Consider the following 13202-nt stretch of genomic DNA (forward strand, 5'->3'; position numbering starts at 1 on the left):
GCCAGCAGCACCCAGGAGACGTACGGTGACGGTGAGCTGAGCGGACTCCATGCTTGCCATGCTATGGCATCTGCACGGGTAACCCAAGAAAAAAGGCATGAAACAATTGTATGTCGTTGCTTTCACGGATGGAGGGAAGGAGGGGGACCTGACGACATGTACCCAAAACCATCCATGACAATATTTTTCCCCCATCAGGCACTGGGAGCTTAACCCAGAATGCCAATGAGCAGCGGAGACTCTGGGAACTGTGGGACAGCTACCCACAGTGCATCGCTCTGTAAGTCAATGCGAGCCACAGTAGTGAGGACGCACTCTGCAGACTTAAGGCGCTTAGTGTGGACATACACAATCGACTGTATAAAATCAGTTTCTAAAAATCGACTTCTATAAAATCAACCTAATTTCGTAGCGTAGATACACCGTAATAGTAATAACTTATATATGGTTTCATATCTTCCAACTGCTTCAGAATCATTATCTAATGCTCACAAAATTGTGACGTAAGGTATTAATCCCATTTTTCTGGGGAACAGACACAGAGGTTAAATAACTTGCCCAAAGTGACACAGTTGTCCTATCTTTGAATGTTTTGCTCCCAAATCCAAGTTAGAAGGTACCTAATCTGGCCAGAGAAATGGCGTTACAAATTAAGTACACAGAAATTAATATAGACATTCTGAGGACAGGAGTGGATTAGGGTTTTGTGTGGGCCCCTGGGCAAGAGCAAGCGGGGGCTCTCCCCACCTCTTACACCTGCAGTCCCCTCCCACCCATGGTCCCCTCCCCACCGCGCTCTTCTATTCTTAACACAATACTTTCTCCACTACAGGGAAGAGAAAAGTTTTCAATTAGCAATAATCACACCTCGGATTAACCTCATTGGCTACGATACTTACTAAACGCACAACAAAATCAAAACTTTTATATTGTAAGTTCTCATCTTATTAAATATTTTCATCTGTTTGTCATTGCAAGGATGACATGTTTACAGAGAATTTTTAGCATACCATAAACTAGTTGTTGTTAACCTATTTTCTCAATAAAAGAAATTATGAATGAAACTCCAGAACAAGTATTGAAGTAGGTTATATGCAAAAGATACTCAAATTTGGTAAACAATATTTTCATATGAGCTGTTTGGAAATGTTAGGCAACTACAGATGCATGAAATTCACATACAGTTTAATAAAAACTTATATCATGAATAACTGATACTTCCATAAACAAAACATTGTGAATTAACTTAAGTTCTTGTTCACCCTTTAGTGCATGTAGCAGAGGAAGTTAATTGTTAACTTCCCCATTAATGCAGTCATCTACTCCAACTTGTTAAAAAGTATACTCAAAATTATACGGCACAGTGTCCAGGAGGGGTGTATTTCACTATAAGACAAATTCCATCATGGCAGAGAGTGAATTCCAATTTAACAATACAATTCAAGAGATACCTGTTGAGACTGACATTGACTTCACTCAAGTCATGAGAAATGGTGCTAAAATTCTCCTAAATAATCCCTATGGTAAAACTTTTAGGTAAGTGTTTGCCTCTTCATCCAGGCAACTGGTCTGTCCCTTCCCTACTCCCACACCTCCACGCCAGCTCCGAGATTAGAGAATGAGTTACAACATGCAAAGAGAAACATTTAGTTAATTATCCTCTGAAGATATAGTGCAGAGAAAATTAAAAGTGAAAAAGAAAGATTATGAAGTGGTAATATACCAGTAGAGCAAAACTAAACATAGACATGCCTCTGAATTTCCCAGAGTTTTGCTAACCAGTTTTCATGAAACATCTTTTATTATGTTCAGCTATTTTCAAACTCAAGATGTCCAGTCTAACACAGAAGTTTGTTTTTAATTGGTTTTTGTTTGTTTGATTTTATTTCCTCGATAGCAGAACTGAATAGGTAAATCAGCCTCCCACTAAAATATTTAGGGCACAGGAGTTGGACAAGGAACTCCTTGAAGGCAATGTAATAAATTTAGCCTTGAAATCAAAATGCAACCATTCCAAGGCTATTGCTACCATCAGCACTAGCTTTTCCACAGTAACAGAGAAATTATGTCAAGGCACCCAGTTGCAGAAGGGAATGAATACTACTTCTTCAAGGGTGGTTCCAAAGCAGCAGTCTGCTGTACATCCGGGCCTCCACAGGGGAATGACCCCTTCTGAGACACAATGCTTCCTCAAGTTTGTGTCTCCACACTGACCTTAACTGGGACACACACCTTCAAGGTATGATATAGTCCTTAAGGAGTGACATAACTGAAACTTCACATGGGTATTAACTACATATTTTGAACAATGGAGTACAGCTCCACCCTCATGCCAAATTATTTATTTACTGACAACAAGGCTGAGTATCAACCTATAGACACCACCAATGTAAGGGTGGGCACGAGAGATCATATTTTATGCCAAACAAAAATCACTTTCTTTATCACTTGAGAAGGACACTGTGTGGCTGCGCAGCACTGTCTCATACTCAGGTGCCTCCATGTGTTTAACAAAAATATTATGTGAAGTCACCCATCACATCTCTTAGTTACCTGCTATCACTCCACGTCCATACTACGAACATTTATCCCACTCTCAACCTCCTCCCCACACTGTAACACACAGAGAGATATCAGCAGAATTATATAAGAATAAATGTTTACCCTGCTCTCCCAGGCCCTTCAACATGCGCCCTGCAAGAGATGCTGGGTGATTCATGTTCTTGTGCCTATGATTACTGGCATGAGTGCTGGCACTGATCTGCCAAATATATGCTATCAGGAGAAACCCCTGAAGAAAACCCAGTTTTAATATAAGAATTACTTATTGACTTCCAAAAAGTCTGCCTGGTTATTCTCATTTCATGAACTAGATGTAATCACTACAGATATGTCCATCACAGCTGACTTCGATGAGTTCAACTCATAATTAATAAAGGTTTTCCTTTTATTTCCAGTAGGATTTCACCTCCTCCTGATCTCCACAGTTTATCTGACTTTATTGCAATATTTTGCACTTTTCAACTTGATCCGCACTTTTCCCTGGAACTGGGAAAGTTACATGTTTTCAGAGCTATGTAGAATATGCTATCAACACCTCTGATACAGCTTAACCCCAGGTACAAGATTTACAATCCAAAGGCATAAAAAAAGTCAAGCAGGAGGAGTGATAGTATGACAAAAAAAAGTTTTACACTCACTCTTCTCAAAAAAAAAACAAAAACAAACACTAAAAATCTTTGGCTCCTCAGTGACATTTCAAAAATGAATGTAGCCATGACACTTTAGATCTTGGTTTTCACCTTTAACGCAGATAAAGAAAGTAAATCAGAAAGGTTTTCAGATAAGAATCTTATTTAAAAAGAGCTTTTAAAAGGTACTGATTCAAGTAACATGCAGTTTACCTCTTATTTGTGTTTTTTCAGCCTACATATTATACTGTACCTGATCATAGGAAGTGAAGCATATTGTAAAGGCACTTTTCACAGTACCAGAATAATAATATCATCATCTGTTTATAGGGGTGCACAACAGAAGACACAGTGGGCTCTTCTTCACCCAACCCTTGGTCAGCCCTAACTCATGGGGAGGCATGAATGGGGAAACCTTGCCAAAATAGATTTATATTGTACAGAAAGAGACCAGAAACTGAACACAGACTTTTTCCTTCTAACTCTTATCTGTAGTTTGTTTCTCTTGTGTTTGGTGCAGCCTTAACTCCTGTAGAGCCTGGCTGCACCAAACATAAAATATAGTTATTATGCCTGGTTGCCTGTGAGCTCCAGGTAACTTCTCAGATTTTTATCCCTTGCATTCCTGCCCACAAACTCAGTAGCAGCTGGCACAAGAAACTGAAGATACTTTTGTCTAATTCTTCTTAGGTTGCTCCTACCCAAGAGTTTAAAGACTTTTACACACTGTATCACACATACCTACTTAATCTTACTCCAAAAGTACAGGCTCTAAAACAGGGATTTACAGTTAAACAAAAAAGTTAAGGAAAGATACTTTCCTGGCAGGCCAAACATACCATTAAAAAAATGGTAGTCTACCCTTTGTTTTTTCACTGAAGATTATTAAATAATTCATTATCTAAAATACTACTCAAGACTTTTATACAACATATCTGAAAAGCTTAAAATAAATAAATAAAATAAAATAAAATTACTAGTTGCCACACTTTGAAAGATGAGTATTGTAGCTTATTTGTTTTAACTAGTAGACCGAATGTCAAAATTGCTATAGGCATGAAGCTTAAATATGTGAAGGAATAGTCCCTCACTAGGGAGACATATTTGAGCCTTCAGGCAAGCTTTGGTTACTTGATCAATTTATGATGCTTTCAAAACAAGCTGTTGTGGATGTGCAGCATATTTCACACGGGATTTTTTTTTTTTCAAATATGGTAAGTAAAGGCTGTGTTGGTCCAGGGCTAATTAAGTTTTTTTAATGAAAGAATGGCTGTAGTATTAAAGAGCATGTGAGACACAGCAAATGGCCCTTCCCCTCCTTCACTTCAGACATTTCACTATCAGCAGTAAAGGAGCACCATTACTGTACATCTTAGAAAGTGTGTGTTGGTCACATACCCCCTTCCTGCAAACTTCAGGGGTGTTTAGTGACTGTATAAACAGATTACGAACAGCCAGGACAAATGTTACAGCTTAAGGAACTCAGCAGGTTATCAGCCTCACAAGGAGTATGGAAAGTCAGCCAATATTCCTCAAATAAACATGGATACAAATTCAAAGTCAGCCCAGTTGTCAATCCTTTGCACATTCTCACTCAAAAGCTGTGCACAGAGGACGAGACGTACTGAAGCCACTGGGGCACATCTATTAGCAAATATGCCATATGGTAATATACATAAAACCATTCACAGCTTACTAGTCAGCAGGTTTCATTGCTCACCCCAGTGTCTCATTTGACACCAGAGGTAAATAACTTGATTTACCAGTCACCTCTGATATCAAATGATTTCCCTTCCTTCAACCAAAACAATAGTGTCAGCAATTTCAAAAGCCACGTGCTTTTTAAACAGTAGCAGCAAATCATCTGGTTTCTAAAGCTTCCATGAAGAAACACTGTTAAGCAGAGTCTGAAACCATAAGAATTACTGCTCTGCTTTTAGACACTTCCCTCTTAACAGTGCTTAACCTAAAGCCTATGTCTTTAACCATTATGATCAGTTATCTTTCACAGCACTTTTAGACTTCAATCTTGGTACTGAAACCCAAGAAATTAACTTGGGTTAATTGTATAACGTTTCACACATGGGTCCTACTTATGAGACAGCAGTTTATTATTAACAATTAACACCATGACATATCATCTCTGTTATTATAAAGTAAAATATATCTCCTACCTGACTGGATTGCTGGTTAGAGACACTCTCAGAGACTCTAGGCAGTTAAAAAGTTTTTCTTCTGTGATACCAGATCGTAATTCATGGACATATTCTTGTGAAGATAGTGTGCACTCATGCTTGCTATTTTTCAATCCTCCCTGTAAAAGAAAAAACAATGAACACATGAAATTTTAACAGACAGAATCCAAATTACATTAATTAGTAGAATAGATTTAAGAAAATACAGACATAAAATTTCACATCTAGAATTGTCATTCTTACTATCTGGTAAGACTACTGCATCCAAACTCCTGACCTACAAGTATAAACAAGGCTGTATGCAATAACATTCCTTGTATGGCTAGCAAGAAGACTAGTGCACACAGAAAATTTTCTTCCATCCTCCAGAGAAGAAATTTAAAAAACTTATCACCCAAGTAGCAGCTAATAGTGATGTATAGCACATGATATATTAAGGTTTAAATAAAATTCCCTAGGACAAAAAACTCATCTGTGACATGCTGTTTGAAGAAAATAGTGTACATCATTTTAAGATTTTATCCATAAATTTGAAAGGAACTTATTTTTTAAAAGTAACCAAAATTGAGAAAAAAAGATTTACTCAAATTATACAAGGATTGACTATTTTAAAAAATGTTTTATTAACATTATGAAACATACAAATAAGAGTAGATTTTAATGTATAGATATAAAACACATCATATGGAAATATAGGAAAATCCACCTGACATCTTATTTAAGGAAAGCAAGTAACAACTCCCAGCAGATGAACCTTGGTATGTAGTTTGGTATCTGAGGGATATTCCATCAATATTTCATAACTCTTGTGATAGATCCAGGCCAGCTGGGTACAGCAGAATAGCAGAAGGCAGATATACTGGCCACTGGATTAACAGTTTTCTGTTCCCTGACTGACCAGAGCAGGGGCTGCTCCAGGCTAATGAGAACACCTGACTCTAATTAACCTGCAAAGAGTCAGGTGAGGCCATTCAGTTAATGTGACCACCTGACTCTAATTAAGGCCCTGCTGATACTATAAAAAGGGCTCACTCCAGTCAGACAGGGGAGAGCCAGGGAGCCAGAGGTGAGGAAGTGCGGCTGAAGGGCTGGTTACTGAAGACACCCTCAAACCATCGTTAAAGGAGCCCTAAGGTAAGGGTGAAGAAGGGAGAAGCAGGAGAGCTGTGGGGAAGTGGCCCAGGGAAATGTAGCAACTCTGGCAGTGAAAGGTTGGCTACCAACAACTGCTACCATTAGGGTCCCTGGGCCGGAACCCGGAGTAGAGGGTGGGCCCGGGTTCCCCCCAACCCACTACTACAGGAATATCTCCTGGGAGAGGAAGTCAGGCCCCTTTCAGGACAGGAGGCTGAATAGAGACTGTGGGTGTTCTGGCACCAACCTCCTTGCAGGCCTGCGATGAAAAGGGCTCACTAGACTGTAACCCTGGCCCTAAAGAGAAGGGCTACGTGGAGGGTCACAGTGAGCCACTGAGGCTAGCATAAACCGTCTAGAAGTGCAGGACCCACGGGAGCAAGGTCAGAGCTCTGCCACACTCTATAGCTTTTTAAACCCATCCTGCACTTCAAAGTCCATTATAGTAATACAATGAAGCTGGGCAAAAGGAAGACAATTGTTTCCAGACCTTATTTCTGGGAGAGAGTTGTGGGGACTTTTTCTACAAATGCATATCAGTTTGCCTAAGTTCTTGATTTCATATGAAGTTCAGCAGAGTTGAAGCTTCACAGTCGTCTAGTGATTAGATAACAAGAAGAAGCTTGGGTTCCAGGAGTAACTAATAGTTTTGGTACTATTACATAAGTATAGTAAGAGTTGAAATTTCTTTGTTTCCATGCAAATTGCAATTGGAAGCTCTGATGAGTTTTAGCTCATGAGCTCTAGTCTCCATCTTCCATGGAAATTGAGGTAGTATTGGAAGAAATAAATTCGGGGAAAAGTTAAAGGAGGTGTTTTCCCCTTCAATTTATCAATTTACTCCTTGTCTTATTGATCCAATTTTATGGGAACTGTGTATTGTATTGTGTAGTTTGTATGTGTGGAGGCTGCTAGGGGCAGTGTGCTGGGAGAGAAACTGTTTGGAGGGCGGGGCTTAGCTGCTTAGGGGTCCTATAAAAGGAGCCAGCCAGTCAGGCAGTGGCATAGACAGCTGCAGCGGCGCAGCAGCCAGCAAACAGAGCTGTAAACAGGGGAGTTTCAGAGGGAGTTTACAGGCTGAGGTTGTGGGGGAGTCTAAGAGACCTAGGCAGAGGAACTGAGTGAGTGAGTGGTGGTCTGCCAGTGGTCTGGTGCCTGTTAGGGGTTTGTTTTGTTTTGTGTTTCTTGGACTACCAGGTTTTAGGTGGGAAGGCTATGATCGATGACTGGATGTGGAAGCTGCGGCATGTACATGATCCTGGAGGGGGTACCTGAAAAGAGTTTTGTCCGCATGAAGTGCCACCTGACAGAGCTGATGGAAGAAAAGATCCGAGGACTGGAGATGCAGGTGGAAACTCTGGTTGAGTTTAGAAGGGGGTTCGAGCAGATGATGGAGCAAAGACATGAGGAGGCTGAAGGGATAAGCTCAGACTTGCAGATGGAAGCAGTGTAATAAGCCTCTGTCCCAAATCTGGACCTTAGCGTCCAAAATCTGGGGGCTTAGCATGAAACTCCCCCCAAGCTTATATCAGCTTGGATCTGATCTTGCTGCCACCAATCAGGATTCAGGGCTCCTGATCGCCCCGGGGTAACACAAGAGATTTCCCCTCCCTGTCAACTCGACCCGAGAAAACCTCATCAGTGTTTAAAGAAACCTTATAAAAAAAAAAAGAAAAGAATCATAGTAAATCAACTCCTGCATAAGATATACTCATGCTATAAAAATAGAATAAAAGCTGAAATATCAAAAGATAGACAATTGTAAAATCAGTCCAGCAAAGTACCGCAACTACTAAATACAACGACTACAGATATCAACCATTGCTTTTCCTTCTGTAGACTTACGACATTTACACAGATTTAAAAGAAGTTCTGGAGATAGAATAAGTTCTTCCTTTCATAGCCGAGAAACCCAAGAGAGGAAACAAAGCCAACACCCATCGACTTTTAAAAATCAAGTTTTCCTGATTGTTTTGCGGTCTTCCTTTGTAATGCGTCTGTTACTCAGATGATTAATTACAGGTTAAGAGACTTAACCTTAGCTATCTGTTTATGACAACGCAGCACCAAGAATTCTGTGAGGGAGACTGCTGGTGTGGTCGAGAAACAGTGGACAATGGAGAGCATTGACTAAGGAGAACCAGGCAGCAGGAGAAAGATGGGCCAAGTGAAGGAGAAATGGAGAACTCAAGAAACACAGGTTTGCAGAGTTGGAAAAATGAAGAAGGCACAGCAGCGGTGTCGCTGAGGACAGAGAGAGCGGCAAGGAGAAGAGAAAGAGCTGCTAGTCATACAGGGAGGGAGACGGAGTCATGGAGAACGACCAAGATAGGACCAGAATTGCAGGAGAATAGAATTGAGAGGACTTGCAGTTTTAGGGTGCAGGATAGACCGGAGAATCACACTGTCACTCCATAGGGGAAAAAAAAAGGCAGGTCTACGTGACTGGGGACTCCTTCTTAGAGAAGAATACGGCTTGTACTGAGATCATGGGGCAGATGGGTGGGCGTTTGCATGGAGAATGTGGGGTGGACTATGAATCGAGGTGTTGGATCCCTGACGGCGCCCGAAAGGAGGCATATCTAACAGGGGAAGCGGAAGAATGCCATTGATTGTCATTCATGGCGCGGGAACGAATGATACGGCTAAGATTCTCTGTCTTTGTGAACTGAATATTCAACAAGGAGACTGATGCCAGCACATCGGGAAGAAAGATGCTAAAGGAAAGTAAATCGCGAAGGTCGAATTCACCGGTGATCTTCAGCTGGCGCATCTGCTGGTTTCCCCTGAGAGAAGGGCAACAAAAATGTGAAAAAGATTCTGGTCAAGGCGATCAACAACCGATTGGGCAAAGGGTCCCTAGGTGGTGCTATATCGTACTAGGAAGACTTTGGATGTACAATCCACTGGGAAGCATTTATGACAGAAGACTTTTCGGGTGGACCTTCACCCTGAGTAGGAGGGCAATACATACTTCTAGGATGGATGGCTCCCCATACTGGATTCAGAGAGCTTAAACTAGGTAAATTTTTTGTGGGGAGATGATTGGAGATGTCCAGGTGATCTCCACAAATCTTTTTAGCTGCGAATTCAACCTGAGAGGGAGGAAAAGTAAGAGGAACCTAGCAAAGAGTCGGCACAGAAGAATTCACAAGTTAAACATGACATATAGGGAGGAAGGGTAGTGGCGTCACGAACCAGTCTACTTCACAGGTGATTGCCTTGGTGGTTAAGATCTTATGTCTGTTGCCTACCAGCGACTAATATGTCAGTGCAGGCCAAACGGCAATAAATTAAGGCAATGTCTGGTACAGCTAATGCGAGGAGCCTAGGTAAAAAAACAAAAGGAGGAACTAGAGCTATTGTGCAGGAAGTGAAAGCGGATATTATAGATAACAGAAACATGGGGTGGAATAGTATCATGACTGGAGTACAGGCATTGAAGGCTATGTGCTGTTTATGAAAAGACAGAAATAAGGCAAAGGTGTGGGAGTTAGCATTGTTATCAATGATGAGTTAACTGAGAAATAAGAATGTGATGGATATGGATAAGACAGAGTCCTGTCCTGGGCAAAAATAACTGGGAAGAAAGCTGACTAGAGCCTTCTCCTGAGATATGCAGTGCTTGGGGGTGCTATACAGACAGACCATGCCGGCGTGACCGTGCACCTGAAGTTTGGGCATAACTGGATGATGTGAAGACCCTCTTTACTGATTCAATATTTTAATTGAAAGGTAATACACGATATGAGGGATAATTTCGTTATAATGATCATGGGAGACTTTATACTTCGCCAGATATACCACTAGAAGGTACAACACGTGCTAGTTATAAGAATAATAGGTTGCTTCTTTTTCCAAGATTTTTCTGGATGGTGATTATGCTGATGGATTTATAGCGTCCATGGGCCCAAGTACTTGAAGAACCAACTGGAGGGGAGCATGTTAGATTTGGTTCTGGTGGTAAGTGGAGGAACCTCAGGATAGAAGAAACTGGTTGTAGGGGCGAACAACAACTCTTGGTTCGCTTTGGGCCAGTTAGGGGATCATCTTGGCGAGCTAATTTCAGTTCAACTAGATGGAAGGAATAACCGGAAAATAGTTGGTGTACCTTTAGGCAGGTTTTGAGCTTTCAAAAAGGAACTTTAAATGAATTAAGTGAAACTAGTAGTGAGGAACGTGCGTAGTCTTTAAGTGTGAGGGATGAGGCCATCCGCGGAGGAAGGCACTGGAATTTACTTTAAGCTGAAGCTGCAGGCCATTTCAGAGCCCGCATCCTCAAAGAAATAACGGGTGAGGAAACATGCATGGGAGTTTTGCTCAGACCCCGCTGGGATGAGCCACACTCCATAATAAGACAGGGATTCAGGAAAAAGCAAGAAAGCCCTACGTGGAAGATGGTGCAATTAGCAAGGAAAGCTAACTTAGTGAGGTCATAACATGTAGGGATAAAGTGAGAAAGGCTAAGCTATGTAGAGTTGAACCTTGCAAGGGAATTAAAACCAATAGTAAAGGTTCTATACCTAAATAGAAAAACAAAGAAAGAAGAAGGACCGCTAACACTGAGGATAGGAATAAGGAATACCTAGGCATGGCCCAACTAAATAAATACTTTGCCTCAGTCTTTAATAAGGCTAATGAGGAGCTTAGGGATAATGTAAGGATAGACCAATGGGAAGAGGATATGGGGTAGATATTACCACATCTGAAGGCAGAAAGCCAAAACTGAAACAGTCTTTAAGGGACAAAAATCGAAGGCCAATAATCTTCATTCCAAGAATTATTAAAGCGGAACTGCACATGAAATTGCAAGCCGCATTGCAAGAATTTTAATGAATCGGATAAACTCAGGGGTTGTAACCATATGACTGGAGAATTGGCTAACATAGTTCCTAATCTTAAGAAGGGGAAAAAGTGATTCCGAGTAACTATAGGCCTGTTAGTTTGACATCCTTGTAGTATGTAAGGTCTTGGAAAAAATTGAAGGAGAAAGTAGTTAAGGACATTGAGTCAATAGTAACATTGGGCCACATAAATCAACATGGTTTTACAAAAGGTAGATCGTTACGCCACCAAACCTGATCTCCGCTTGGAGGAAGGAGTACAGGATTTAAACATAGAACAAGTCAAATGCAGTACGATTCTACTGCATTTACCGTCGATCAGTAGCGCATTTGACACGGCTTCCACATGGGGAAATTAATTAAGTCTACATTAAGATAAGAGAGGGGATCAATATGAAAATTCGAAAAGGTGGATACAGGAACTGGTTAAAGGGGAGCGACACTACAGCAACGGACGTTGTACTGAAGGGTGAACTGTCAGGCGGAAGGAGGTTCACTAGTGGAGTTCGCCTGCAAGGATCAGTTTGGAACCAATCTTGATTTAACCTTTTTATTACTGACCTTGTCAAAAAGTTGGGAATCGCATAAAGTTTAGCGGATGACACAAAGCGTGGAGGGTATTAATAACACAGAGAAGGAACTAGATATCATCAGGAGATCTGGAATGACTTTAGGTGAAGGAGTAATATATAGAGTGAAATTTAGTAGTGAAAAGTTGCAAGATCATGCACTCAAGAGATTAATAATAAGGGAGAATTTTAAGTTATAAATTGGGACACAGTGCAGTTGGAACCAACAGAGAAGGAGAAGGACCTTTGGATGTATTGGTTGATCAGCAGGATGGATTATGAAGTCCGCAATACTCTGCGCTGATATGGCCGTTAAACAAAGCCTAATCTGGGACCATGTTTGAGGACTGCCATCCCATGGGCGAGGTATTTCAAAGATAAGGAGGGCGGTATAGCTCACCATGAATATAGGCACCTCGTGAGCACCTCACTCCTGTGAAATACTACCATGTGTGCTCAGTTCCTGATGTCTCCCATATCTGACTTAAGAAGGGAGAAATTCCAACCTACTGGCGAACAGTCTCACGTCAGACCGGCTAGTCCAGTGGGGACCACTGATCCGACAAGCAATAGGAAACCTCTTCTATGAAGAGCGCACATAAGAGCCTTGGCCTTGTATTAGCCCTATGTACCAAAAGAAGGTCCTGAGGGGGGATATCTTGCCCACACTTTTAATCAAACTATATCAGGTTAGGGATTATATAGGCGAGGGAGAGAATTATTATAAGATCTAGTAACAATGTAGACACAAGAAACTTATGATAATAAAAACACTAGGAAGTTTGACTTGAAATTAGACGAAGGTTTCGTTAACCATTAGAGGAGTGAAGTTCTGGAACATCGCCTTCCAAGGGGAGTAGTGGGGGCAAGACATATCTGCTTTAAGACTAAGGCTTAGATAAGTTTAGGGAAGGGATGGTATGAGGGATAGCTTAATTTGGCAACTGGATCTTTGAAATTATCAGCAAGTAAGGTATGCCCAGTGTCGGCTGATGGGATGTTAGACCCTTAGGGATGTGGATCTCCCCTGAGTTACTCGCAGAGAAATTCTTTCTCAGATGTGCTGGCTTACGATGGTGAAGCTTCTTGCGCCCCACATTGCTCAGGGTATAGCTGATCACCATATTTGGGGGTTCGGGAAGGAATTCTTTCCGCGGGGGCAGATTCGGCACGATGAGCCGCTGGAAGGTTTTCCGCGCGATTCCTCTGCTAACAGTGGTGCAACCTCCTGAGTCACTTGCTGGGCTCGATTTCTCTGGGCAGCTTCAG

The 13202-nt window shown here is 41.4% G+C and overlaps 1 protein-coding gene and 1 pseudogene across 1 annotated transcript in view; both read right to left on the reverse strand.

Moving 5' to 3' along the window:
- DIAPH2 (diaphanous related formin 2) overlaps positions 1-13202 on the reverse strand; it is an 854113-nt gene that overhangs the window by 712437 nt on the left and 128474 nt on the right. The window contains 1 exon segment of the mRNA XM_075068735.1: positions 5366-5505. Coding sequence (XP_074924836.1) covers positions 5366-5505 — 140 coding nt within the window.
- Positions 831-912, reverse strand: LOC142047252 (U4 spliceosomal RNA; annotated as a pseudogene).

The sequence above is a fragment of the Chelonoidis abingdonii genome, chromosome 8, assembly GCF_003597395.2.
Source record: "Chelonoidis abingdonii isolate Lonesome George chromosome 8, CheloAbing_2.0, whole genome shotgun sequence".
NCBI lineage: Eukaryota > Metazoa > Chordata > Testudines > Testudinidae > Chelonoidis > Chelonoidis abingdonii.